Genomic DNA, 27,431 nt, shown 5'->3' with positions numbered 1-27,431 from the left:
TCCTCTGGCGAAGCAAAGAATCTGGTCTGATCATCATCCACTACACGTAGCTTTGCAGGGAAGAGAACCGAGTAGGTGTAGCCTGCCTCCTTGAGTCTTCGTTTAACTCCCATGAAGGATGCCCGCTGCTTCTGGACAAGTGCAGAGTAGTCAGGAAAAATGGAGATTGGGGCGCCATTATGCAGAATCTGGCCCTTCCGCCTGGCTGCCATCAACGCCGCGTCCCTGTCCCGATAATTAAGAAACCTCATGATGAAGGATCTCGGGTTTGCTCCCGGGGGCAGGGGACGGGTTGGCACGCGATGCGCTCGCTCGATGGTTAGTAGAGAGGAGAAGGTATCTGCGCCAAAGGTAAGTTTCAGCCATTCCTCTGCAAACTTCTCAGGGTTGTTCCCTTCCGTCTTTTCAGGGAGGCCCACGAGCCGCACGTTGTTGCGGCGGAGGCGATTCTCCAGATCCTCCGCCTTCGTGGATACCTCCGATAACTGCTTAGCCAATCTCGCCAGTTCAGCCGGAATGGGCCTAGTGGAATCCTCTAGCGTCGAGACCCTCTGTTCCACCTCCGTAGTTCGCTCCCGCAAATTTTGAGCATCTTGCCTGAGGTGGGAGATGTCGATTGTAATGGACTCCAGCTGGGACGACATGCTAGCATGTGCTTTGGTGATCGCTGCGAGTAAGTCGGTATTGGAGGGTTCTGGCGATAGCGGCCCCACAGCGCCCTTGGCTGCCTGCTGCGTATCAGCGGCCTGGTCTGCAGGAGTGCCAGGCCCAGTCGGCGGTGGTGCCGGAGATAAGTATTTATCCATACTTGTGGCAGGAGCTTTTGGACCGTGCTTTCCCATCTGGTCACACAGGGTTTTAGGGTTCCCCCTGGGCAGTTTTAAGGCTGGAACGGCAGGATGATGAGCAGGATCAGCTTATAGTGACGGAGCTCTGCAGCAACACGTGTGATCAGTACGCCATCTTGACTCCGCCTCCACATTATTTCTCTTTTAATAAATATAAGTATAAATAGAATCAAATACTTTTGGATGCTGAATTTAGACCTATTCTATCTCCCACCTCAACAAACATCTAAAATAGTGGTCTCCAACCAGTGGCTCATGAGCAACATGTTGCTCACCAAACCCTTGGATGTTTCTTTCGTTGGCTTCAAAGCAGGCTACCGAATAGCCAATCACAGCCCTTATGTTGCTCCCTAACTTATTTTACATTAATATGTGGCTCATTGGTAAAAAAAAGACTAAAGAATCCAAAAGATTCTATATCAACCTTTTATCAGATATATCAGCTGTTTGGCATAATCGACCAGGTGAAACCATGACAACACAACAGGCCACCTCTGACGAGAAATGTGGCAGATAATAAAGTTATTTTTCTCCTTTCAAAAATTCCCTATTTGAGCTACTGAAGAGGCTTGTGAGGGGCCATGTGCACTGAGGAGACCAGAGTTAAGCACACGCAGTACATTCTCAGAGTAAAGCTAATAGAATATTGATTTAAAGGGGAGATAGCGCAGAATATGTTTAAATGCCCCTTGCAATCTTCTTCCTGCTTCTCAAGAAAATGACTGTAAAATAATTGAAAATTCCAATCCTTATATCTCAGCTATGAAAAAGGGAGCTCCTGTCCAGTAGCACTGTGAGTTAGACTGGAAAAATCTATAGAGCGCTCTCATTTGGAAGGGAAAATGTACTTCTGAAACGAGACAATTTTCTGCTTCATCTTCTATAATGATATTCCGGTGGGAGGGAGGTAGTTATTTGCCACCACTTAATAGAAATGGCTGGTTGTTATTCACAGGCAGAGGACAAGTAACTAGTATTATTCTATGTTGCATAAGAAACAGATATTTTCCAAAACCAGAGCTACCTTTCATCCCTATTGGAATATCTGACCTATGACCCATTAGTAATTGCTGCTCTACACTCCCAGTAGCCCCAGTTCTACCCCCTATAGCCTTTGGTTGTCAAGGTGGCAATTTTTACTGTCATATTCTGCTTCTATATTACCCTACTGTTATCATCCTGTCCTACTGTATCTGCATTCACCTGCTCTTCCTCCTGCATGTATTGTGGTTCTCATTTAGTGCCCCCAACATCAGCTCTGCACAATAATGCTAAAGGTCCTACAGCTGCATTGAGATACTTTGGGACATAGAGAATGTTTATATTGAGTTTGGCAAGCTAATGATGAGCAAGGGGAGACTGATGCACTGTAATATGTAATGCAATGCAAAAAAAGCTTTAACAATCTCTAAGTGACCAAGACTTCCTTCAATGGCTTTTCAAGCCTTCATCATCAACACAATACTTGGTAAATTTAACCCTAGTTGTATAACCTTGAGTGAATGGTGAAAATGTCCTCCTTTCCAATTTCTTGGACTTCCATGGACTTGGCTCGCTCTGAAATCAAATTAGTTTTCTTTGTCTTTTGCAACTGTCTATTTATATTCTTCACTGTATACCTGTGCTCTCCATCTATCCACCTCTTGACTGCTCTTTTTAATAACTTCAACGTTCCCCCTTAGCTGACCCTTTCAAGGATTAAGGTTAAAATGCTGATAATGCCCTTATCTTACTTTCCAGAGGGTCTTCTACTTCCATCTCAATCTGTTTCAAGGTTCCATCTTTCATGAGTTTCTCTGTGAAGATATCTGATGGCACTAGTTCTCTCACTGTCTCTCCGTCGTCCTCGGATTTGGCAAGCCACCGCTCACATGGAAAGGTTATGGTCTGGGAGCCCTGTTCACATTTGAGAAGATACATTTTGAATAATCTTTATGTAAGACTATTACAGTCCTCTAGGGAAGACATCAGTCTTTTACCTAATGTTTGTCTTCTCTATAAAACTTTTTTACTGTTCAAAGGGAAGATTAAACTTTATATTAGGTCTTACTTGTGCTTACTACTATTAAGCAAGAGATTCCCAAAATGTGGGTCTGGTTTAATGTTAGGCGCGACAGGTTTTAAACCTCTTATTTTGCCTAGTAACTGCAGTTGGCAGAAATACATCTCCTAATATGCAAGATGTATCCAAAGTTCACCTTGGATGGTAACAAAAATCACAAACACAAGAGCAACAGCACCAAGTTAGACCAGCACCTCTGGATCACAGAAAGTCTGAATGACCCAAGAGAACAAGACCATGTGCAAATGCAATGTAATATGGAGACAATGTCTTATGTTGTTGGCATTCTAATGCTCTCCTATGCAACACTTTTGCTTTTTAATGCTATGATGGCCAACAGTTCTCATGTCCATATTAATGTTCTAACTCCGTGATCAGATATAGGTTGGTTGTAGCTCTGTGACCAATTTGCTTATTGGCTGCAGGTTGGTTCTAGTCTTAAAAATGTACTAGTGCTTTGATTAGCTACAGGTTGGTTCTAGGACTGTGCATGTTCTAATTCTATGATTGGCTACAGGTTGCTTCAGCCATGAGAATGTTCTTATTCTATGATTGGCTACAGGTTGCTCCAATCATGTTCTAATTCTATGCATTCTAACATTGTAATCAACTGGTTGGCTAACTGCTCTTGCCATGAATGTTGTGATGCTCTGATTAGCTGGAGATTGATGTATCAATATGAACTAATGCACTGATTCTCTAGGTTGGTCTAGGGCTAGCTATGAGCAGGTTGGTTCCAGCCTTGATCAAAGTGGAAGGTCCTGGTCCAGGTCGGGGCAGAAGCCTGGTCCATAAGCAGCGATGGAGCACACTTCCTTATGGGACACTTTCCCATGTATCACACCATATATCAGATGGGATAACATTACCCACCTTTCCATTTGGTAGCAGTCTTCGAATTTCCACTCTGTCTAAATGCCATCCTGAGTTGAGACCTTTACCAGTGTGCCCAATGCGAATCTTTTCAATGATATCCCCAACGTCTTCTAACTGTGAGAATAAAGAAACCACATTTCAACATCACAGGCCACAGATCTGCCTCCTGTGCCCCTCCAACCAAATTAAGGCCCCGATTATCCCTGCCAGATGTTGCCAGATGCTGACACAAAACTTGTAAGAAGTTCTGACTTCCAGCAGAAGGTTCCGAGAGCTCAGCAGTGTTTCCGAAGCCTTATAGAACAGTCCTTAATTTTCAAGTCTGATAGTCCTTGATGTGGTTTGTCAGTATTTGCTGTCTGCGCGACGCTGAATTATTCAGTCGGCAACAAATTATCATGTTGTGCAAGAAGCAGAGGCTCCAGACTGGAGACATTTAGCACAAAATACCCTGCATTATTTACATTCCCTCATTGGACTGGAACCAAGCACTAAAACTATAGGTCGAATGTGCTCTACTAGAAAATACAAGTCAACCTGAAGGTTATTCAGGATGAGATGTTATTGTTGTCCAAGATATTCATGGCTAAATGGTGTGATAATATTAGTAAAATTTGACAATATTATATAGAATATACAGGAAGACTGGAAAACGACCAGGGAAAGAATCTCAGTGAGACAGATCAAGTCAAAGAGTAAGCAATGGGCATAGAGTACAGAAGGTTAACAATACCTCTACAATGAACTGATCCACCGAGTTCCTCTCAAAGTACAACCTCCGCTCTCTCTTGTTCACACACAGGGATTTCTGCTGAGTACAGACCCCGTCTCTGCCGTACAGAACAATGAAGACATCTGCGTCCGTCCCAGCCCCAAATATATCACTGGTGTAGGCTGTGATCTCGTATGGCACAACTAAGCATCAGAGGAGACAACATTAAAAAGTTAAATAAAAGGAAACCTGTTGTTTCTTAAATTGACTATCATCCTCATTTGCTGTGCCGTGTGGACTTTCCCAATGTTTTGGTTTGGTTTGATGTCACACCAGGTAGACTCACTGTCCAGCCGGTGGCATGAAAGGTTTAAAGGAGAACTAAAGCTTAACTAAAGAAGTAGGTAGGTTTTGGCAACATTCATTTTTAGGGTTGAGTTCTCCTTTAAATGTCTCCACTGTGGCACTGGCAGAGACTGCACCTGGTGTGACACTTATTTGTGGCCTTACTTGTCCAACTGGTGGGAATTTAAGTGCTGGGAGGTATATGTTCTTATACCAAAATGAACATCTCCAATGTTAACATTGTGAGGTCCCACTCGGAATGTCTAATGTTACCCATATTGTGCTGTACCACCTTGAGATGGCCTATTGTCCATGCATGTACCCCATGCTGACCAGTGGGAGCACTGGGTTGGGGCACTTGGGTTATCTGTTTATTCTGATTGTCTTTATTCGCTATATGACATTGGATGCTTTGCCTGTGATTCTAGTAACCAGCACAGTTACCTACATGGAACATACTGCTCCGTTTGCAGTTCGGAAGGAAACAGATATCTTTCAATGGTTCCGTCATCCTCACTTTTATCCAACCAGCGACCACATGGGAACTTAACCCGCTGACCAAGTGATGGGGCATCAATCTCTACCCAGTCCAGGAACCAACCAGCGGAGGTACCTAAAGACATGATTCACATAATGATCAGCAAACAGAGTTATATACTATCTATCTATGTAACTACACCAGCAGAGATATTCCCACTACTAAGAATAGTTCAGCAGGAACAGCCCCTAAGTTTGCTCATAGTCTGTACAGAGAGATCCCATAAATCTATGGCAGCATATGTATTCCCCTGTACTAAGCACAATTCAGCAGGAACAGTCCCTAAGTTTGCTCAAAGCCTGTACAGGGATCCCATAAAACTATGGCTGCATAGGTATTCCCTGTACTAAGCACAATTTAGCAGGAACAGCCCCCTAAGTTTGCTCATAGTCTGTACAGAGAGATCCCATAAAACTATGACAGCATAGGTATTCCCTGTACTAAGCACAATTTAGCAGGAACAGCCCCCTAAGTTTGCTCATAGTCTGTACAGAGAGATCCCATAAAACTATGGCAACATAGGTATTCCCTGTACTAAGCACAATTCAGCAGGAACAGTCCCTAAGTTTGCTCATAGTCTGTACAGAGAGATCCCATAAAACTATGGCAACATAGGTATTCCCTGTACTAAGCACAATTCAGCAGGAACAGTCCCTAAGTTTACTCATAGTCTGTACAGAGAGATCCCATAAAACTATGGCAACATAGGTATTCCCCTGTACTAAGCACAATTCAGCAGGAACAGTCCCTAAGTTTGCTCATAGTCTGTACAGAGAGATCCCATAAAACTATAGCAGCATAGGTATTCCCTGTACTAAGCACAATTCAGCAGGAACAGTCCCTAAGTTTGCTCATAGTCTGTACAGAGAGATCCCATAAAACTATAGCAGCATAGGTATTCCCTGTACTAAGCACAATTCAGGAGGAACAGTCCCCTATGTTTGCTCATAGTCTGTACAGAGAGATCCCATAAAACTATGACAGCATAGGTATTCCCCTGTACTAAGCACAATTCTGCAGGAGCAGCCCCCTAAGTTTGCTCATAGCCTGATATACCACAAGCCGATACCTCCACAGAGCAAACCATTGATAAAATTGCCCCCCACGTTTAAGTAATGGAAGCAGCAGAAGAGCTGAGAGTGCACCTGACCCATAATTAAACCAGAGCTTCAGCCCAAGTATGAGATTTATGACGACAGCTAATCCTTACAGTATCTCACCGCAGTCCGATGTTGCTCAGAAAATGTTTTCCTTACCTTGCATAACCCATAGCATAAAGCCAAACCCTATCAGCGCTTGGCAGTGTACTAACATTATCGTAAGTCAAAATGAAGTAATGTTTTTATTAAAGATAGTAAAAAAACAATATTTTACATTTAAAGGGGAAAGTTACATTTACATAAATTCATTCTAAATATGTTGCAGGTGGGTGCTTTGTTATACTTTTTTTTTAAAAATTCACTTTGCTACTTTCCTTGTCTCCAAAGTAAAATTTTCAAAGTACCATCTAGTTGCTATGCTTAATGATGCCTAGAAACCAGAATGATTGGGATGGGTTGTGCACTATTGAGTTAACTTTTTGTATGATGTTTGTAGAGAGTTATATTCATAGACAATTTGCAATTGGTTTTCATTTTTTATTATTTGTGATTTTTGAGGTAATTAGCTTTTTATTCAGCAGCTCTCCAGTTTGTAATTTCAGCAGTCTGGGTTGCTAGGGTCCGAATTCCCCTAGCAACCATGCATTGATTTGAATAAGAGACTGGAATATGAATAGTATTAGTAATATGAGGCCTGAATAGTAAGATGAGTAATAAAAAATAGCAATAGCAAAACATTTGTAGCCTTACAGAACATTTGTTTTTTAGATGGGGTACAGGCATTTGAAAGCTGTATAAGCAAATAATTCAAAAACTATAAAAAGAAATATATGAAGTCCAACTGAAAAGTTGCTTAGAACTGACCATTCTATAACTTACTAAGGGGCAGATTTATCAACGGTTGAGGTGAATTTTTGAAAAAAAAATCGAATTTCGAGTTATTTTTGTGTACTATGACTAGGGAATAGTCCAAATTCGATTCGAATTTGAAAAAAATCGGAAATTTATTATGTACTGTCGACTTCAACCATTTGCCATTTTATAACCTGACGAATTGCTGTTTTACCCTATGGGGGACCTCCTAGAACCCATTTGGAGTCAATTGATGGACTTTGAAAAATCAAAGTTTTTTTGGGGGAAAAACTGTGAATCGAATTTGATCGAATGCGCTATTCCTTTGATTCGTACGATTCGAATTCAGCCGAATACGGACCTATTCGACCAAGAAAAAACTTTGACTTTTGGTTGGTCTTTTTGAATTCGAAGTTTTTTGAATTCGAAATTTGACCCTTGATAAATCTGCCCCTAAATGTTAACTGAAAGGTGAACTACCCCTTTAAATTTATATTGACAACCTGAGTGGTCTTGCCGTTTAGCGGAGTCAGATCCTGTCTCCCATCTAACCAACAGATAGCCTAGATTCATACATTAAAAAGGGGGCAGGGCTAATCAGTAAGTGGTCTAAAATTCAAATCCAAACCACCATCAGCAGAACAGCTGTCAGGGGATGCTGGGAACTGTAGTTTAACAACACCTCAAAGGCCATTACTCATTAAGTTTTTGTGAGTAACATGAGTATTGGGTTTGGCACATTAAAGGAACAATGAGAGCGAGCTGCTGGGATTCCAGGTAACCCATTACCTTTGTTATCGTGCCCAATTTTTAGTTTGGTCAGAGTCCCGATATCCACGGCCTCCACTGTAAACACATCAATTTGGCCTCGCTCAAACTTATTCTTGTTGGTCTTGGAAGCTTTGAGGTTCATGAACCCTGAAATAAAAACACACACTGTATATTAGAACTCAAGGCTAATCATCTTGGTAATGTCCAACTGGTATTACTAGACTGTGAGCTCCGACTGCCAGCACAGCAGACCAGGAGTTGTCTGGTGTGTGTCAAGTTTGATGTACATGTATAGGATCCGTTACCTGGAAACCTGTGATCCAGAAAGCTCCAAATTATAGGAAGCCCATCTCCCATAGACTCCATTTTATCTAAATATTCCAATTTTTAAAAATGATTTCCTTTTTCTGTGTAATAATAAAACAGTCGCTTGTACTTGATCCCAACTAAGATATAATTAATCCTTATTGGAGGCAAAACCAGCCTATTGGGTTTATTTAAAGGGGAACTATTGCGAAAATGAAAATTTAATTTAAGCTTTCTCATACTGAAGTATGAAACTTTCTAAATACAATCAATTAAATATTCTTTACCATTTCAAAAATAAATAATAGATCTCAGGATCTGTTTCTCTTCATTCTCTCTTCATGCAGCAGTTGGGTGTCAGATATTCATTGACAGTTAGATCCAATATATATTATAGGGGGCTCCTTTCCTAGCAGATGTATTAGAGCTCACTCAAATAACTGATTCCAGTACAAATTCGCACAAATCCTGCATGTAGAGAGACATGATGTCTGGTGAGTTTAATAGAGTGAGCTCTAATACATCTTCTAGGCAAAAGGAGCCCCCCTATAAGAAATGAGAAAGTTTCTCATTTCAGTATGATGGAGCTTATATATATATTTTCATTTTTGCCATAGTTCCCCATTAATGTTTACATGATTTTCTAGTAGACTTAAGTATGAAGATCCAAATTATGGAAATATCTGTTATCTGGAAATCCCCAGGTCCTGAGCATTCTGGATAACAGGTCCCATACCTGTACCTTGTACTTGATCCCAACTAAGATATAATTAATCCTTATTGGAGGCAAAACAAGCCTATTGGGTTTATTTAAAGGGGAACTATTGCGAAAATGAATAATTTAATTTAAGCTTTCTCATACTGAAATATGAAACTTTATAAATACAATCAATTAAATATTCTGTACCATTTAAAAAAAAAAACAGTTTATCTTCACTATTCCTCTCTCAACATCTGTTTCTCTTCATTCTCTCTTCATGCAGCAGTTGGGTGTCAGATATTCATTGACAGTTAGATCCAATATATCTTATAGGGGGGCTCCTTTCCTAGCAGATGAATTAGAGCTCACTCAAATAACTGATTCCAGTAGAAACAAAATCTAACAAAATAACTGCCTTTTGCACAAATCCTGCATGTAGAGAGACATAATGTCTGGCGAGTTTAATAGAGTGAGCTCTAATACATCTTCTAGGCAAAAGGAGCCCCCCTATAAGATATATTGGATCTAACTGTCAATGAATATCTGACACCCAACTGCTGCATGAAGACAGAATGAAGAGAAACAGATGCTGAGAGAGGAATAGTGAAGATAAACTTGATTATTTCAGAAAAGGCATAGAATATTTTATTGATTGTATTTAGAAAGTTTCTCATTTCAGTATGGTGGATCTTATATTAAATTTTCATTTTTGCAATAGTTCCCCATTAATGTTTACATGATTTTCTAGTAGACTTAAGTATGCAGATCCAAATTATGGAAATATCTGTTATCTGGAAATCCCCAGGTCCTGAGCATTCTATATAACAGGTCCCATACCTGTACCTTGTACTTGATCCCAACTAAAATATAATTAATCCTTATTGGAAGCAAAACCAGTCTATTGGGTTTATTTAATGTTTAAATTACTTTTTTTAGTAGATAAAGGTCCCAAGCATTCTGCATAACAGGTCCTGTACCTGTACCAAACTCCCTTGGCACCATTAAGGAACGGTCCATATATATTGCATAGGGCAAACATCTGTGCAAATTGACACAATTAGGGGCAGATTTATCAAGGGTCGAATTTCGAATTTGAAAAACTTTGAAATTCAAATTCAAAAAGAGCAACCGAAATTAAATCATAGGGTTTTATATGGCCGAATAGGTAAATTTTCGATCGAATAGGCCCGTTTTCGATCAAATTCAACACTTACTAATAGAAGTTCGATTCAAAGTTTTCTCCCATAGGCTAAAACAGCAATTTGGCAGGTTTTAGATGGTGAATGGTCGAAGTTGAATATTTAAAGAGACAGTACATGATAAATTTCAAAATTCAAATTTTCCAATTATATTCAAATTTGAATCGAATTTGGACTATTCCCTAGTCGAAGTACACAAAAATTAGCTCAACCTTTGATAAATCTGCCCCTTAATGTATTCCCATGGTGCAAGTGATGGACCAGCATAAGTGCCTTTTTGTAAATTGCATTCAGGGTGCAATATGTGTGACATGAAGGTGCGTATTGGGCAATCTCCTACATGCCTTACATTTATTCACTTCAGTCAGAACAAGAAAACAAATGCAGTTTCAATGACAAAGTTTTGCACACAGAGCAGCAACCACTGTGCCAGGAAAGTGCCCATGTCTGCTGAAACCCTGCCCTAATTAAAAGGCCTTTAAATTAACTTTTAGTATGAGTGATAATCTGAGACAATTTGCAATTGGTTTTCATTCTTTATTACTTGTGGTTTTTGAGTTATTTAGCTTTTTATTCAGCAGCTCTCCGGTTTGCAATTTCAGCAATTTGGTTGCTAGGGTCCAAATTCCCCTAGCAACCATACATTGATTTGAAAAAGAGACTGGAATATGAATAGAAGAGGCCTGAATAGAAAAATGAGTAATAAAGACTAGCAATAACAATAAATGTGTAGCCTTTCAGAGCATTTGTTTTTCAGATGGGGTCAGTGACCCCCTTAATGAAAGCTGGAAAGAGAAGAAGGCAAATAATTAAAAAAACTGTAAAAAATAAACATTGAATACCAAATGAAAAGATCCTTTGGATGAATGGATGGGCATTCTATAACATACTAAAAGTCAACTTAAAGGTGAACCAGCCCTTTAATACTCATACACTCTTCTTGTACCCATAGCTATTCCTACATTGTTCAGGTACTCTTTGCATTCTTCAGACCCCCTTAATATGCCTATATAGCTCATGTTCATATTAAGAGCCAATACTACATATACATTGGTGGGATGAACTAGGACCACACACAGTATTTCCTTGTATGGGCAGCTATATCCAGTCTTGGGATGGCCTGTACCACTGTGTATAATGGGTGGGATGAACTAGGACCACACACAGTACAGGGAGACCAATGCACAAGCTTCTCTTCATCTGAATTGGGTTCTTTGTTGGTCTTTGTTGCTGTTGGAAGCAATTTGGCAACAGGTGGCAAAATTCTATCCTCTGTGTTTGGATTGATCTCTCCCCATCTCAGCTACACATCATGTGCTCATATCTACTCATACACTGCTCAGGCACCATTCATGTGTCCATACTTACTCGTTTACTGCTCACCCACTTTCCATGTGCCTATAACTACTCATACACTATGCATGGTTCACACATGAAGAAATTCAAAAGAGACTTGAACATGTTAAGATTAACAAAGGTCCAGGGCCAGATGGTATTCATCCCAGGGTAATTAGCGAGCTTAGCTCTGTGATTGCCAAACTTCTTTACTTAATTTTTCAGGATTCATTGAGATCTGGCATAGTGCCGAGAGACTGGCGAATTGCTAATGTGGTGCCTCTATTCAAAAAAGGATCCCGTTCTCAGCCTCAAAACTATAGGCCAGTTAGTCTGACGTCAGTATTAGGAAAGCTTTTCGAAGGGTTAATAAAGGATAAGATACTGGACTTCATAGCAAATCATAATACTATGAGTTTGTGCCAGCATGGTTTTATGCGTAATAGATCTTGCCAGACTAACTTAATTTCTTTTTACGAGAATGTAAGTAGAGACCTCGATTCTGGGATGGTAGTGGATGTGATTTACTTAGACTTTGCTAAAGCATTTGATACAGTGCCACACAAAAGGTTACTGGTTAAATTAAGGAATGTTGGACTGGAACATAGTATTTGTACCTGGATAGAGAACTGGCTAAAAGATAGACTACAAAGAGTGGTGGTAAATGGAACATTTTCTAATTGAACCAGTGTTGTTAGTTGAGTACCGCAGGGCTCTGTACTAGGTCCCTTGCTTTTCAACTTGTTTATTAATGACCTGGAGGTGGGCATTGAAAGTACTGTTTCTATTTTTGCAGATGAGACTAAATTGTGCAGAACTATAGGTTCCATGCAGGATGCTGCCACTTTGCAAAGTGATTTGTCTAAGTTGGAAAACTGGGCAGCAAACTGGAAAATGAGGTTCAATGTTGATAAATGCAGGTTATGCACTTTGGCAAAAATAATATAAATGCAAGTTATACACTAAATGGCAGTGTGTTGGGAGTTTCCTTAAATGAGAAGGATCTATGGGGTCTTTGTAGATAACACGTTGTCTAATTCTGGGCAGTGTCATTCTGTGACTACTAAAGCAAATAAAGTTCTGTCTTGTATAAAAAAGGGCATTAACTCAAGGGATGAAAACATAATTCTGCCTCTTTATAGGTCCCTGGTGAGGCCTCATCTGGAGTATGGGGGCAGTTTTGGACTCCAGTCCTTAAGAGGGATATAAATGAGCTGGAGAGAGTGCAGAGACTAAGTGCAACTAAACTGGTTAGAGGGATGGAAGAGTTAAATTATGAGGGTAGACTGTCAAGGTTGGGGTTGTTTTCTCTGGAAAAAAGGCGCTTGCGAGGGGACATGATTAGACTTTACAAGTACATTAGAGGACATTATAGACAAATAGCAGGGGACCTTTTTACCCATAAAGTGGATCACCGTACCAGAGGCCTCCCCTTTAGACTAGAAGAAAAGAACTTTCATTTGAAGCAACGTAGAGGGTTCTTCACAGTCAGGACAGTGAGGTTGTGGAATGCACTGCCGGGTGATGTTGTGATGCTGATTCAGTTAATGACTATAAGAATGGCTTGGATGATTTTTTGGACAGACATAATATCAAAGGCTATTGTGATACTAAACTCTATAGTTAATATAGGTATGGGTATATAGAATTTAATTAAAAGTAGGGAGGGGTATGTGTATGGATGCTGGGTTTTCATTTGGAGGGGTTGAACTTGATGGACTTTGTCTTTTTTCAACCCAATTTAACTATGTAACTAACTATGTAACTATGTAACTACTCAGGCCCTCTTCATTTACCCATGACTGTATATACTATACATGTATATATACTGCCCAGGCACTATTCATGTGCACATATCTACTAATACACTGCATAGGCCATAGATGCTCAGACTTTACTAAGGCCCTCTTGATTACATCACTGAGGCCCTCTTTATATCACCATATCTACTCATACACTGCTGAAACACTATTCATGTGTCTATACCTGTTCATACACCACTTTTGCACTTTTAATGTGCCCAAAACATTCACTGCTCTGACACTTCATATGTTCATAATTACATTTAAATTGACTTGGCACTTTTCTCCTGCTCATATCTACTCATACGATACACAGACACTCTTCCTCACCCATAACTACTCATACACCAATCAGGTCCTCTTCCTCTCCCATAACTACTCATACACCAATCAGGTCCTCTTCCTCTCCCATAACTATTCATACACCAATCAGGTCATCTTCCTCTCCCATAACTACTCATACACTAGTCAGGTCCTCTTTCTCGCCCATAACTACTCATACACTACTCAGACCCTCTTCCTCACCCATAACTACTCATACACCAGTCAGATCCTATTCCTCACCCATAACTACTCATACACCAGTTAGGGCCTCTTCCTCACCCATAACTGCTCATACACCAATCATGTCCTCTTCCTCACCCATAACTACTCCTACACTACTCAGGCCCTCTTCGTCACCCATAACTACTCATACACCAGTCAGGTCCTCTTCCTCACACACAGAACTACTCATACACTATTTAGGTCCTCTTCCTCCCCAATAACTACTCATACACCAGTCAGGTCCTCTTCCTCCCCCATAACTACTCATACACCACTCAGGCCTTCTGCCTGATATAACTACTACTTTGACATGTTTCTTGTGCCCATAACTACCTATTTACCACTCTGTTCGACACTGTTCATGTATCCAAAATTACATTACACATAAACTTGGCACTATTCCTGTGCACATACATTTACATTGCCTAAACACTCCTCATGTATCAATAACTTCTCATACTTTACTCAGTCCCTCATCTTGACTTATAAATACTCAAACATGTCAAAGGCACATCCATATACCCATAGTTACTCATATACTGCTCAAACACCCTTATTGCTACTATAACTGCTCATACGCCACACAGGACTGCTCATATAACCATAACTACTTACACACTGCTCAGATGCTCTTCATATGCTCATGTCACTCACAAACTGCTCAGGCACTCATAATTAGTTATACATTGGTCATCAGACTCTATTAATATGCCAATAACTACTCCACCAGTGCTACTCATATATTGTTCAGTCATTCTCAGTATTGCATGTCATCCAATACATGCTACCTATCTTGCATTATATCCTTTACAGCTAGTATGAGAAAATTGTTATGTACAAAAAGCTTACTAATACAACAATAAAGGTGATAATAATGAAAATACATTATACTGTATAAATATTGAATAGAATAACATTTTCTTTGAAAAAAAAAAAACTACAAGAAAAAAGTATATAGGACATCACTTAAAATCTGGTGAACATCTATAACGTTCCCCTTTAAGAGATCTTTCTAAGGATGCCTACAATAGAACATGATGTATTCAGTGTTGGACACGCGATTCAATATCCGTCTGTCATTTATCAAATTCTAACCATGTGAAAATGTGACAGTTTCTATTCCCGCACCTGTATCATCTTTCTCTCCATACAGGATTAAGAACACGTTGGCATCTGTCCCAGAATTCTTCTTGTCTCCGGTCTTAATGCTTACTGTGTAAGTTGTCGATTTAGCTGAAATAAAAAAGCAAGTTGCTCTTACAATATATATATATATATATATATATAACATTTTGAGCGTGTGGCTCCTCATTTATTTCACAGCCTAAACCAGGGATTCTTCACCTATGAGTTGGGACCCCATGCAGTTTACAGTGGGTGCCAATGATCCCTTTCAGGAATATGAAGTTTCTTCCAACAAATAGTATATTATATTCTTGGCTCTAAATCAATCTTTGGGTCATGAAACTCATTCTGTTACAAAATGTATCAATTAATAGTATTGATTCTATTACAAAAGGTATCAATTAATAGTTTTCAATAGATCCCAATATTTAATTTTGAAATCCGACACGTGGCTAGACTTGTTCTTAGTTTCCCAGGTGCCCCAGCCATGTGACTTGTGTGATGATACACCTCAGTCACTCTTTACTACCAAACTGCAAGTTTAATCTTCATGATCTTTTTTATCCTATAACCTAAAAAACTGATAAACCTCAGCCTATAACTGATATATCAGTTCTATAAGCAAAATAAGTGGCTTTTCTATGCTGAGAACTTTGTTTACCTCCAGGCATCAGACATAAATTACATGTGCCGTCACCTAATTGATGGAGCTATTTCTGTCGTGCTTAGGAAATTAGCCGGCTCTTTATCTCGGGAATCTCTTAATGTCTTAATGAAACCTATTATTGCAATAACCAGTGCTTCTGAGGAGCTTCTGTGGCAACTGCTAAATAGATCATTAGCATTTAAATCTTATCTTGATCAAGTTTCCCTCTCTTCGAAAAACTCACGGGTTTTTATAGTGGCACTCAGGGCTATTAGATTGCCATGAGTTTGACTGAGGCTTATGGGAGTATTTGTAGGGGAATAATTACTTTTATATATAATATTTGCACCTCTCAGTGAGACATGTGACCTCTCTTGGACCACTATGGAAAGCAATCTGAAGTTGGTTTCCCTTTCTCAGGGTGGAAATCACTGGACATTCCAACTTTATCAATATATTTAAGACAGAGACATTTTGTGCTACTGCTTCTGAAAAATGCCTTACCCTTTAAACAACACAGGGATTGTTTGTTCATATATTGCAATATATTTAAGCTGGCCAAGTACGTCAAAGTCATCCCATATCTGGCCAGTCCTACGCTCAATTTTCATCTGATTCATTAAGAATTCTATTGCTTCATTATACATATGTCTTAAATATATTGATAATGGGTTGAGTGCAGAGGACTCTTGTAGTTGACTATATGTATCTTGTGGTCACACCCTCATTGCACCCCCGCCTAATGGTTTTAAAAATTAGTGGTGAGCACAACTTTCCCTTGTTTGTTATAGTTATACAGGAGCAGTGACCAGCTCCATGTTGTAGCTCCCACCCCTCCCAGCTATAGTCAGGTGATCCCACTGGTGTCTAATAAAAGGGCAGCCAAGTTTGGGAGTTTTACTTTGAAAGCAGCAAGTAAGTTGCAGGTAAAACTTAGTCCCTAATGAAGCAATAGAATTCTTAATGAATCAGATGAAAATAGAGTATAGGACTGGCCAGATATGGGATGACTGTGACGTAGTTGTTCAGCTTAAATATATTGCAATATATGGACAAACAATCCCTGTGTTGTTTAAAGGGTAAGGCATTTTTCAGTAGCAGTATGCACAAAATGTCTCTGTCTTAAATATATTGATAATGGGTTGAGTGCAGAGGAATCTTGTATTTGTCTATGGCATTAATTTGGGTACATGAAGATAGTCTTGGCAGTTTTCTTGAGCAAGCTGGCCCTGTGTTTAGATCCAAATGACAAAATCTGCTGCAATGTGGCTCATATCCGAAACCAAGTGCAATGCTCAGAGCTCCCAAATATCTGCAAAATGCCGTTTTTTTATTTACCCACAATGCACTGCAATGTCACAGATTTCCAGCAGGTGCCTGTAAAAGAGCATGTGCCCCGACTTGCATGCAATTAATGGAAATATGCAATTTCATAGGAATAATCCCCAGAGCCCTAACTCCTGTTGCAGGACAAAAGATACAGCCAGTAGGAGGAAGAGGTCTGAAGATAGGGGGAAGGAGAGGTTACAGATCTTTGTTCTATTGTCCTACCTCTAGAGGTGTCCAGGTTAAACCCCAGATAGGACAGACTTACCTGGGAAAGCTCCTAATTTTGCCCTTGCATTGGTTGATAAAGGGATTCTGTCATGATGTTGTTTTTATTTCTTAATTACACTGTTTACACTGCAAATAATTCACTCTACAATATAAAATTTCATTCCTGAGCCAACAAGTGTATTTTTTTTAGTTGTAATATTGGTGTGTAGGTGCATCTCAGGTCATTTTGCCTGACCATGTGCTTTCAGAAAGAGCCAGCACTTTAGGATGGAACTGCTTTCTGGCAGGCTGTTGTTTCTCCTACTCAATGTAACTGAATGTGTCTCAGTGGGAACTGGTTTTTACTATTGAGGCAGCTGTTATCTTGTTTTAGGGAGATGTTATCTAGTTACCTTCCCAATGTTCTGTTGTTAGGCTGCTGGGGGGAAAAGGAGGGGGGTGATGTCACTCCAACTTGCAGTACAGCAGTAAGTCACATGACTGGGGCAGCTGGGAAACTGACAATATGTCTAGCCCCATGTCAGATTTCAAAATGAAATATTAAACAATCTGTTTGCTCTTTTGAAAAATGGATTTCAGTGCAGAATTCTGCTGGAGCAGCACTAGTAACTGATGCCTTTTGAAATTTAACATTTTTTCCCATGACAGTCTCCCTTTAATGTGCATCTGAATAGGACAATGATTGGTGCGATGGTTCTGAAGAGAAGTCATTGTCCTTGAAATTCTCAGTAGGAGCCAGCAAGTAGCCATACATTCATAAAGCTAGACCAAAGAAGGACATTTGAATGTTTACAGGGCTACACCAACTTATAGCTATTGAGATCTATATCTATTGGTGCAATTAGTAGCCAATCAGACATTAGAAAAATTACAAAGAAAGTTTTAGACCAACATGTAGCTAATAAGAACATTCGAAAGCCCACAGGGTTACGCCAACCTGTACTTAAATGAACAAAGGTTTGCACCAACTTGTATCCTAGAACATTTACAAAGTAATGGCACCACAATAATAAGACCAATAGCTGCCATATATAGGAAATGAATGCATATATGCATCCAATCAGCTCTGTGCTGAATGACTGACAAGTCATGGTAAGTAAGAGGGCACCGACCTTTCTGTTCCAAACCCAGTGTGGCAAGTGATTGGTCTTGCCCTTCGTCTTCTTTCTTCATAAAGGCCTCATTCACAGGTACCAGCTGCCTGGCAATCTGTCCATCGTCTTCATCGACAGCGAGCCACCGTTGGCATGGGAAGAAATACCTGTAATATAAAGACACCACTGAAAAGAACTGTCAGTTATCGCATAAATTAGAAGCTTTAAGCAGCCATAGTATTTATGGAACGACACTGGCAACATTCCAGGGTATTTGTGGCACTTACTTTGTGTCATCCTTCTCATCCACAATTTCCACTCTGTCAAGGAACCAGCCCGCGTTGGCTCCCTTGTTGTCATGGCGGATTCTCAGTTTCTTAAGCTCTCCCAAATCAACAGCTTTTATAGTGAATATATCCTCCTGTAAGAAGATGGAGTTAAGGAGTAGGGTGAGAAGCCCAGATTAAACACACATACAGTATTCAAAGACTCCAACGTTTCGGTCCTCTTTGTAACCTCTATCAAGGATATTGTGCATTGTGCAAATAAGCTTTAAATAGTTAAACAGTGCCAAAAGCCGCCAAAACGACATCGCAGTGTTATTGGATTACAACCAAGTAAAATTCTTCCTATTTAAATGCGCCTGGTGCATTGCTGTGATGAATGCATTGTGCTGGGTACAAATCTGTAGCAAGGTACAAAGCATCAAGTCATTTGGCACAAGATAGTCCTGTACTTGATACTGTCATGGGAAAAAATTTTTTTTCATAATGAATCAGTTAATAGTGCTGCTCCAGCAGAATTCTGCACTGAAATCCATTTCTCAAAAGAGCAAACAGATTCTTTTATATTCAATTTTGAAATCTGACATGGGGCTAGACATATTGTCAATTTCCCAGCTGCCCCAAGTCATGTGACTTGTGCTCTGATAAACTTCAATCACTCTTTACTGCTGTACTGCAAGTTGGAGTGATATCACCCCCTCCCTTTTCCCCCCCAGCAGCCGCAGGTGCCATATTAGCTTGGTGTGACATCACTTCCTGCCTGAGTCTCTCCCTGCTCACTCATAGCTCTTGACTCAGATTACAGGAGGGAGGGGAGGAGGGAAAAGGGAAAGAGGAGCAAACTGAGCATGCTCAAGCCCTAGCCCTGGAGGTTTAAGCTGAAACAGGAAGTCTGATACAGAAGCCCATGACTACACAATAGACAGAAAGAAATATGGTGTTTGTTTTGACAGAGGACTCAGAGCAGCATTACTTTAAGGGTTTACTGGTGTATTTATATAGACCTTTCTGATAAAGCTTACTTAATTTTACCCTTTCCTTCTCCTTTAAAGGGCTTATTTACAAATGCGCTGCAATTGCGGTCATAGCCGGAAATAGGGGTAGGCAGAAGAGGCACATGCCTAGGGCAGAATGGTGTGGGGGTGCCGGACAGGTACCTCTGCCGTCTGCCTTAACCTAGCCAGAAATCTCCAGGTCTCTGCTTGAATAAGAAGTGTAGTAGTAATGAGTAAGGTGCATGCACATGCAGGAGGAGGATGTTTGCATGGGCTGGGGAGGATGCTGGTGTCGTGGGGACAGGAGGGGAGCAGCTTGGGACGGGCACTGTTAGCTCTAGTTCTGCCACTGATTGCAGTCTCGCTCAAATCAAAGTAAAGGTTGCACTTACTCCGTTCATTAAAAGCTCCTTCCACTTCCGTATAACTGGACTAAGTACTGTTGTGTCTGCCTGCCTCTAATACTAAATCGTGCACAAGTGTGCCTACTGGGCACTGTGGGCAGCATCAATAGGCAAAGCAGATATGTGCAAAAAAAAATCATGCCTAAATGTCATGTTAATACCGAGCACCTTAAAGACTCCTGATAATGTTGGTCACAACTTGCATCTGATGCCATACACATACAGTAGATGAAACTGCAGGGGGCACAACTCCCTGTGCAGATGGAATTATAGGGAAAACACTGCATTATGGCTAGAAAACATGGTTGTATTTGCAGTCATATATGAATCCTCAAAGACCTGCGTTTAGGGTGCTATAAGTGGGGCAGGGTGCACAATACACGATGGTTTTTGCACTATGACCAATGTCTCACCAATGAGCCCTCTTAGCCTAACAATACTCCCCAAGTACAACCAATACATCTGGAACTCACACTTTCAATGAGCCATTTGGAGCAGGGGAAAAAGGCAGGTTAAGGAAGCTCAATAACAAAATATTAAATTTAGTATAAAAGTAAATAAAAACAGTAATGAAAAAGATCATTTATGAAGCTGGGCATACCTGTCCTCTCTCAAATTTGTTCAGATGGTTGGCTTTCTTTAACTGACGTTCTCCCGTGTCTCCTAATTCTCCGTACATGGTGACATAAACATTTGCATCTGTTCCGGCTCCCCAAACGGTGCCAGTAAATACATGGATCTCATAGCTGTTCTCTGAAGGAAATAGAAAGAGGAACGTAGGCTAACCAATCAGCCAATTATGCTTAAAGGGGAGGGACCCAGATAGCACAATGACATACAGTCAAATGAAAAAGTTTGGGAACCCCTCTCAGCCTGCATTATAATTTACTCCACTTTCAACACAAAAGATAACAGTGGTATGTCTTTCATTTCCCAGGAACATCGGAGTACTAGGGTGTTTTTTTAGTGATTTTTAGTGAAGCAGTATTCAGTTGTATGAAATTAAATCAAACCCTTGTAATTTTGCTAATTTGAATGCATGTAACTGCTCAATACTGATTACTGGCAACACCAAATTGTTGGATTAGCTCGTTAAGCCTTGAACTTCATAGGCAGGTGTGTCCAATCATGAGAAAAGGTATTTAAGGTGACCAATTGCAAGTTGTGCTTCTGTTTGACTTTCATCTGAAGAGTGACAGTATGGGATCCTCAAAGCAACTCTCAAAAGATCTGAAAACAAAGATTGTTCAGTATCAGGGTTTAGGGGAAGGCCACAAAAAGCTTCTCAGAGGTTTAAACTGTCAGTTTCAACTGTAAGGAATGTAATCAGGAAATGGAAGGCCACAGGCACAGTTGCTGTAAGACCCAGGTCTGGCAGGTCAAGAAAAATACAGGACCGGCATATGTGGAGGATTGTGAGAATGGTTACAGACAACCCAAAGATCATCTCCAAAGACCTGCAAGAACATCTTGCTGCAGATGGTGTATCTGTACATCGTTCTACAATTCAGTGCAATTTGCACAAAGAACATGTGTATGGCAGGGGGATGAGAAAGAAGCCCTTTCTGCACTCGCAAACATTTTTGGAACAAAATGCTTTGGACTGATAAGACAAAAATTGTGTTTTTCGATCATAAGAAAAAGCGATATGCATGGCGGAAGAAGAACACACCTGCTACCTACTGGTCCCATCATGCTGTGGGGCTGTGTGGCTAGTTCAGGGATTGGGGCCCTTGTTAAAGTTGAGGGTCGGATGAATTCAACCCAATATCAACATATTCTTCAGGATAATGTTCAAGCATCAGTCACAAAGTTGAAGTTACGCTGCATGGGTTGGATATTCCAAGAAGACAATGGCCCTAAACCTATGCCTATGATTAAGGGATACAATCCCGAAACGCGTTAGCGGGTTTACAGCAGTTTTTTCCAATAAACTTATCCAGAAGTGCTGTCAGCCTGTGGAGTTTTTGAGGCCCTAAACACACAAAGGCATCTATGCAGAGGAAGAAGTACAATATCCTGAAATAGTCGACACAGTCCCCCGACTTGAATACCATCAAAAATTTATGGGATAATTTAAAGCAGGCTGTCCATGCTCGGTAGCCATCAAATTTAACTGAACTGGAGAGATTTTGTATGGATGAATCGTCAAAAATTCGGCCATCCAGACACTCATCAAAGGCTATAGGAGGCATCTAGAGGCTGTTACATTTGCAAAAGTAGGCTCAACTAAGTATTGATATAATATCTCAGTTGGGGTGCCCAAATTTATGCACCTGTCTAATTTTGTCATGATGCATATTGTATATTTTCTGTTAATCCAATAAACTTTATGTCACTGCTGAAATACTACTGTTTCCATAAGGCATGTTATATATATTAAAAGGAAGTTGCTACTTTGAAAGCTCAGCCAATGATATTAAGAAAAACTCCAAAAACTCCAAAATATTAAGAGGGGTTCCCAAACTTTTTAAAATGACTGTATGCAAAAGGCTCAGAGTCTGCCCCTCTCCTGGTGAGACTGTACCTTCTAGTTCTGAAGTTTCCAGAGGCAGAAGCTCCACCACCAGCTCTCCATCTTCTTCCCCTCTGGCCAACCAGCGCTGGCACTCAAACTTGTAGGACTCCACCACTTCTTGAGGCTGAAGCTCCTCCTCATCCTCTTTACTGGATTTCTTCTTCTTGTTGGTTTTCTTCTTCTTGTCCGTCTTCTCCCCAGACATCATTTGCATTCCAACTCGCTTGATCTCAACACTCTCCAAATACCAGCCGTCTCCAAACCCCTTGCCATCGTGGCCAATCCTGAGCTTGCGGATCTTCCCCACTTCCACGGCCTCAATCTAAGGAAATGGTATTGAGAAGAATTATGAACATGCTGTTACCCAGAACACCCATCTAACAACCATCTTAGGACCACTAACCTTAAATATTTCGACAGCTCCTCTTTCAAAGTCATTAGAACGACTCCTCAAAAACATCTCTTCAGTCTTCCCCTGTTCCCCATAGAGTTGCATGAAGACGTTGGCGTTGGTTCCAGCTCCCCGCACATTGCCGGTGGTTATTATAACTTCATAATTTACCACTAGGGCAAAACAAAAGAGGGTGAAATAACTTGGTTTTCATGACATGGAATACAGGGGATAATGGGAAGGGGAAACAATAGGGAACTACTTTGCTCATTATACTTACATTTCTCTATCATTTTCACCTCGCTAGCGTACACTTCCACCTCCACCTTCCCGTCACACTCGTCCTTGCACAGCCAGCGGTTCACAGGAAACATGTACTGCTTCCCATGGGAGGGGACCTGAACCACCACATTGGCCAAGAACCAACCCGCTCGAATCCCCACATTGTCGTGCCCAATCAACAGCTTATTGATCTGTCAAAAAAAACACATAGACATAACTAAATACCAACTGACCACAAGGCTTCGATATGTTGTCCCATTATATACAATGAAATGCACCGGTAGAAGTGTATTTGTGCGTGCATGTATCATTAAACAGAACAGGTTAGTGGAGTTACCCATCTTTTTCTCACCTTGCCTATATCAATGGTATTTATGGTGAAATTATCCACTCGGCCCCTTTCAAAGTTATCCCCCAAGTTGTTATCAGAAACCAGAAGGAACTGTTTGTTGGTGTCCCCCTTCTCTCCGTACAGTTTGACAAAGACCCGGGAATCCGAGCTGGCCCCACTGACGTCGCCTGTTTTAATCTGAAAGTGATAGCTGATACCTGCAGGGAGAAAGGGAAAAGAGATGGGCATTGTTTGGGTACAAAACCACTGGCATGGCACCATTTATAGTCATCCCCTTTGGATCCCCATTAAATAATGGCATTTTGGAGAGTTGTGGGGAGAAATAAAGGGAGCATAGTTGGACTGCTAAAGTGGGAGTTATTGTACAGTAAAGAACCCCTTCCCATGCTTATGGTGAAATCTTCTCTCCTCCAGTCTCAGTGGACCACAGGGAGGGGGCACTGTCTGCACATCAAGGGAACGTTGGTAGGGCATTAAGTAAAAACTGGAGACTATGGTCCTAAAAGGAGAACTAAAGCTTAACTAAAGAAGTAGCTAGAAATGTTGTACATTATGTTTTGTGCTTCTGTACCAGCCCAAGGCAACCCCAGCCCTTCAGCAGTAAAGATCTGTGTCTCCAAAGATGCCCCAGTAGCTCCCCATCTTCTTTTCTGCTGATTCACTGCACATGCTCTGTGCTGCTGTCACTTACTGAGCTTAGGGAGCCACTCACAATATACAGTACACATAGAATAGAAATGTCACAATATAAGGCTGATTAGTAATTAATACAGATAATTACTACATGGCAGCACAGAAACCAGTGCAATTAGCATCAGAATTTAATAATCAGCAAACCTGTAGCATCAGCTTATATTACAGCCAGGGAAGCTCATTTTCTGCTGGATAATTAGTGACGAGCCCTAAGCTTAGCTTCTCAACAGCCAATCAGAGCCCACTGAGCATGTGAGTGTCACAGACACTTTCCAAGATGGTGACCCCCTGTGACAAGTTTGAAGTCCTGGATCATTGCTGCTATTGACAAGCTCAAACTTTAGCCTCGTGCAATAAGTTCACTATATAAAATATGCCATTTTTAGCCACATTCATTTTTAGGGTTAGTTCTTTAAGATACTGATTTCGCTACTCATACAGTTTGTCTGGATCTAAGCACAGTGCTACCATCTCCAGTGTAACATTATATCAGTATATCAAGGCAGAGACTGAAGCCAATAATGACACAAAGGATTTCAGACACAACTTACTCCTCAGATTCTGTGAGTCTCCAGCAGGAACCAACTCCCTAATGATGTGCCCATCATCCTCGTTTCTGTCAAACCACCTTTATAGAAAACAAAGACAATGGTCTTTAATTCTTTAAATATGTTTCAGAACAGGTACAGTGCATGGATTTACTGAACAACCCATTAACAATTAGCAGAATAATGTCCTGGTTCCTGTACCTGTTGCATGGAAATTCGACAGCGTCCGTCTCTGGTTTCCCATCTTCTCTCACTACAACTTTGTCCAAATACCACCCACAGCCTCCTCCTTTCCCATCATGTCCGATCCGCACTCTTTTCACCTGCTTCAGAGTCACCGCCTCAATAATGAAGTCATCAGCCTGCAATCATTATAAAATGATAATAAGCCCCTTGAAATATGCATACCTCTACCGCCACAGTCCCTTCCCAGAGACTATTATCCCACTGTTACTATAGGCACCATCTCTCCCTACTATACCTGCTATCCCACAGTCTCACTCCCTTCCCAGAGACTATTATCCACTGTTACTATAGGCACCATCTCTCCCTACTATACCTGCTATCCCACAGTCACACTCCCTTCCCAGAGACTATTATCCCACTGTTACTATAGACACCATCTCTCCCTACTATACCTGCTATCCCACAGTCACACTCCCTTCCCAGAGACTATTATCCACTGTTACTATAGGCACCATCTCTCCCTACTATACCTGCTATCCCACAGCCACACTCCCTTCCCAGAGACTATTATTCACTGTTACTATAGGCACCATCTCTCCCTACTATACCTGCTATCCCACAGTCACACACCCTTCCCAGAGACTATTATCCACTGTTACTATAGGCACCATCTCTCCCTACTATACCTGCTATCCCACAGCCACACTCCCTTCCCAGAGACTATTATTCACTGTTACTATAGGCACCATCTCTCCCTACTATACCTGCTATCCCACAGCCACACTCCCTTCCCAGAGACTATTATCCCACTGTTACTATAGGCAACATCTCTCCCTACTATACCTGCTATCCCACAGTCACACTTCCTTCCCAGAGACTATTATCCACTGTTACTATAGGCACCATCTCTCCCTACTATCCCACAGTCACACTCCCTTCCCAGAGACTATTATCCACTGTTACTATAGACACCATCTCTCCCTACGATACCTGCTATCTCACAGTCACACTCCCTTCCCAGAGACTATTATCCACTGTTACTATAGGCACCATCTCTCCCTACTATACCTGCTATCCCACAGTCTCACTCCCTTCCCAGAGACTATTATACACTGTTACTATAGGCACCATCTCTCCCTACTATACCTGCTATCCCACAGTCACATTCCCTTCCCAGAGACTATTATACACTGTTACTATAGACACCATCTCTCCCTACTATACCTGCTATCCCACAGTCACATTCCCTTCCCAGAGACTATTATCCCACTGTTACTATAGGCACCATCTCTCCCTACGATACCTGCTATCCCACAGTCACACTCCCTTCCCAGAGACTATTATCCCACTGTTACTATAGACACCATCTCTCCCTACTATACCTGCTATCCCACAGTCACACTCCCTTCCCAGAGACTATTATCCCACTGTTACTATAGGCACCATCTCTCCCTACTATACCTGCTATCCCACAGTCACACTCCCTTCCCAGAGACTATTATCCCACTGTTACTATAGGCACCATTTAGGTAGGTCAGTCTTCCCTGGTTATACGTTGTACCCGGATGAATTAACTGGTCAGTGCACTTCTGGTGGAAGGAATATACTCACATTGCCTTTCTCAAACTTATTCATGTTGTTTTTGCAGTCAATGAGAAAACGCTCTCCTGTGTCGCCAAAATCACCGAAGAGGCAGATAAATACATTGGCATCAGTGCCACTGCCGCTCACTGTACCAGTGTAAACCGTCACACGATACTTTACCACTGGGGAGGCAAAACAATTGTAATTAAAATCATTCAGGGGCCCTGAACTCCTTTAGGTTTATCTGTGCACTCTCCAAGGTTCTCCCCTCATGTCCCTGAGAATCCAATATTCAGACAGAACAGCTTGTGGGCCTCCCATAGATAATTCATGCTGATATCAACTTTCTCTGGCAGCACAGAGTTGTACAGAGTGAAAGGCAGACACAGGAAGGTAAACTTTCCACATACAAGTCTTTAAATTCAAAATTTAAATTCAAGTCAACTAATTGGGCCAAATGTATTAACTAAAGTGACTATCCCATCTCAGTGATAAATTACTCAAATAATCCCAACTTTGGGGGTCTCACCGGGCAGGACAGAGTCTACGAGCGGCCCCTCTGCTGCAAGCTCTCTTACAATTTCACGATCGTCTTCATTCAGGTCCAACCAGCGCCCACATTTAAAGGTATATTTCTCTTTGGTGAGTGTTTTCAGCAGGGTTACCTTTAAGAATTCACAACATAGTTAAAAAATGCAGCACCAAGTTCGTAGATAAAGATATTTATAAAGACAGTTTTTTGATTGAAATGTACAGTAGCTGTAAATACAGTAGTAGAGA

General features: G+C 41.0%; 1 protein-coding gene across 1 annotated transcript in view; it reads right to left on the bottom strand.

The window, feature by feature from the left end:
* Positions 1-27,431, bottom strand: part of loxhd1.L (llipoxygenase homology PLAT domains 1 L homeolog) — a 134,517-nt gene that overhangs the window by 21,018 nt on the left and 86,068 nt on the right. Inside the window, exons 18-34 of the mRNA XM_018267115.2 lie at positions 27,181-27,316; positions 26,679-26,833; positions 25,083-25,243; positions 24,885-24,961; positions 23,641-23,837; positions 23,287-23,479; positions 23,019-23,179; positions 22,625-22,937; positions 20,699-20,850; positions 18,702-18,835; positions 18,433-18,581; positions 15,121-15,225; positions 8,123-8,251; positions 5,292-5,456; positions 4,520-4,701; positions 3,784-3,900; positions 2,582-2,744 (exon numbers count right to left, since the gene is read on the bottom strand). Of these exons, the coding sequence (XP_018122604.1) occupies positions 2,582-2,744; positions 3,784-3,900; positions 4,520-4,701; positions 5,292-5,456; positions 8,123-8,251; positions 15,121-15,225; positions 18,433-18,581; positions 18,702-18,835; positions 20,699-20,850; positions 22,625-22,937; positions 23,019-23,179; positions 23,287-23,479; positions 23,641-23,837; positions 24,885-24,961; positions 25,083-25,243; positions 26,679-26,833; positions 27,181-27,316 (2,689 nt within the window). The remainder of the gene's footprint in view (positions 1-2,581; positions 2,745-3,783; positions 3,901-4,519; positions 4,702-5,291; positions 5,457-8,122; positions 8,252-15,120; positions 15,226-18,432; positions 18,582-18,701; positions 18,836-20,698; positions 20,851-22,624; positions 22,938-23,018; positions 23,180-23,286; positions 23,480-23,640; positions 23,838-24,884; positions 24,962-25,082; positions 25,244-26,678; positions 26,834-27,180; positions 27,317-27,431) is intronic.

The sequence above is a fragment of the Xenopus laevis genome, chromosome 1L, assembly GCF_017654675.1.
Source record: "Xenopus laevis strain J_2021 chromosome 1L, Xenopus_laevis_v10.1, whole genome shotgun sequence".
NCBI classification, from domain to species: domain Eukaryota; kingdom Metazoa; phylum Chordata; class Amphibia; order Anura; family Pipidae; genus Xenopus; species Xenopus laevis.
The sequence above is the reverse complement of the archived record's forward strand: the minus strand, read 5'-3'. Positions and strand labels throughout refer to the sequence as shown.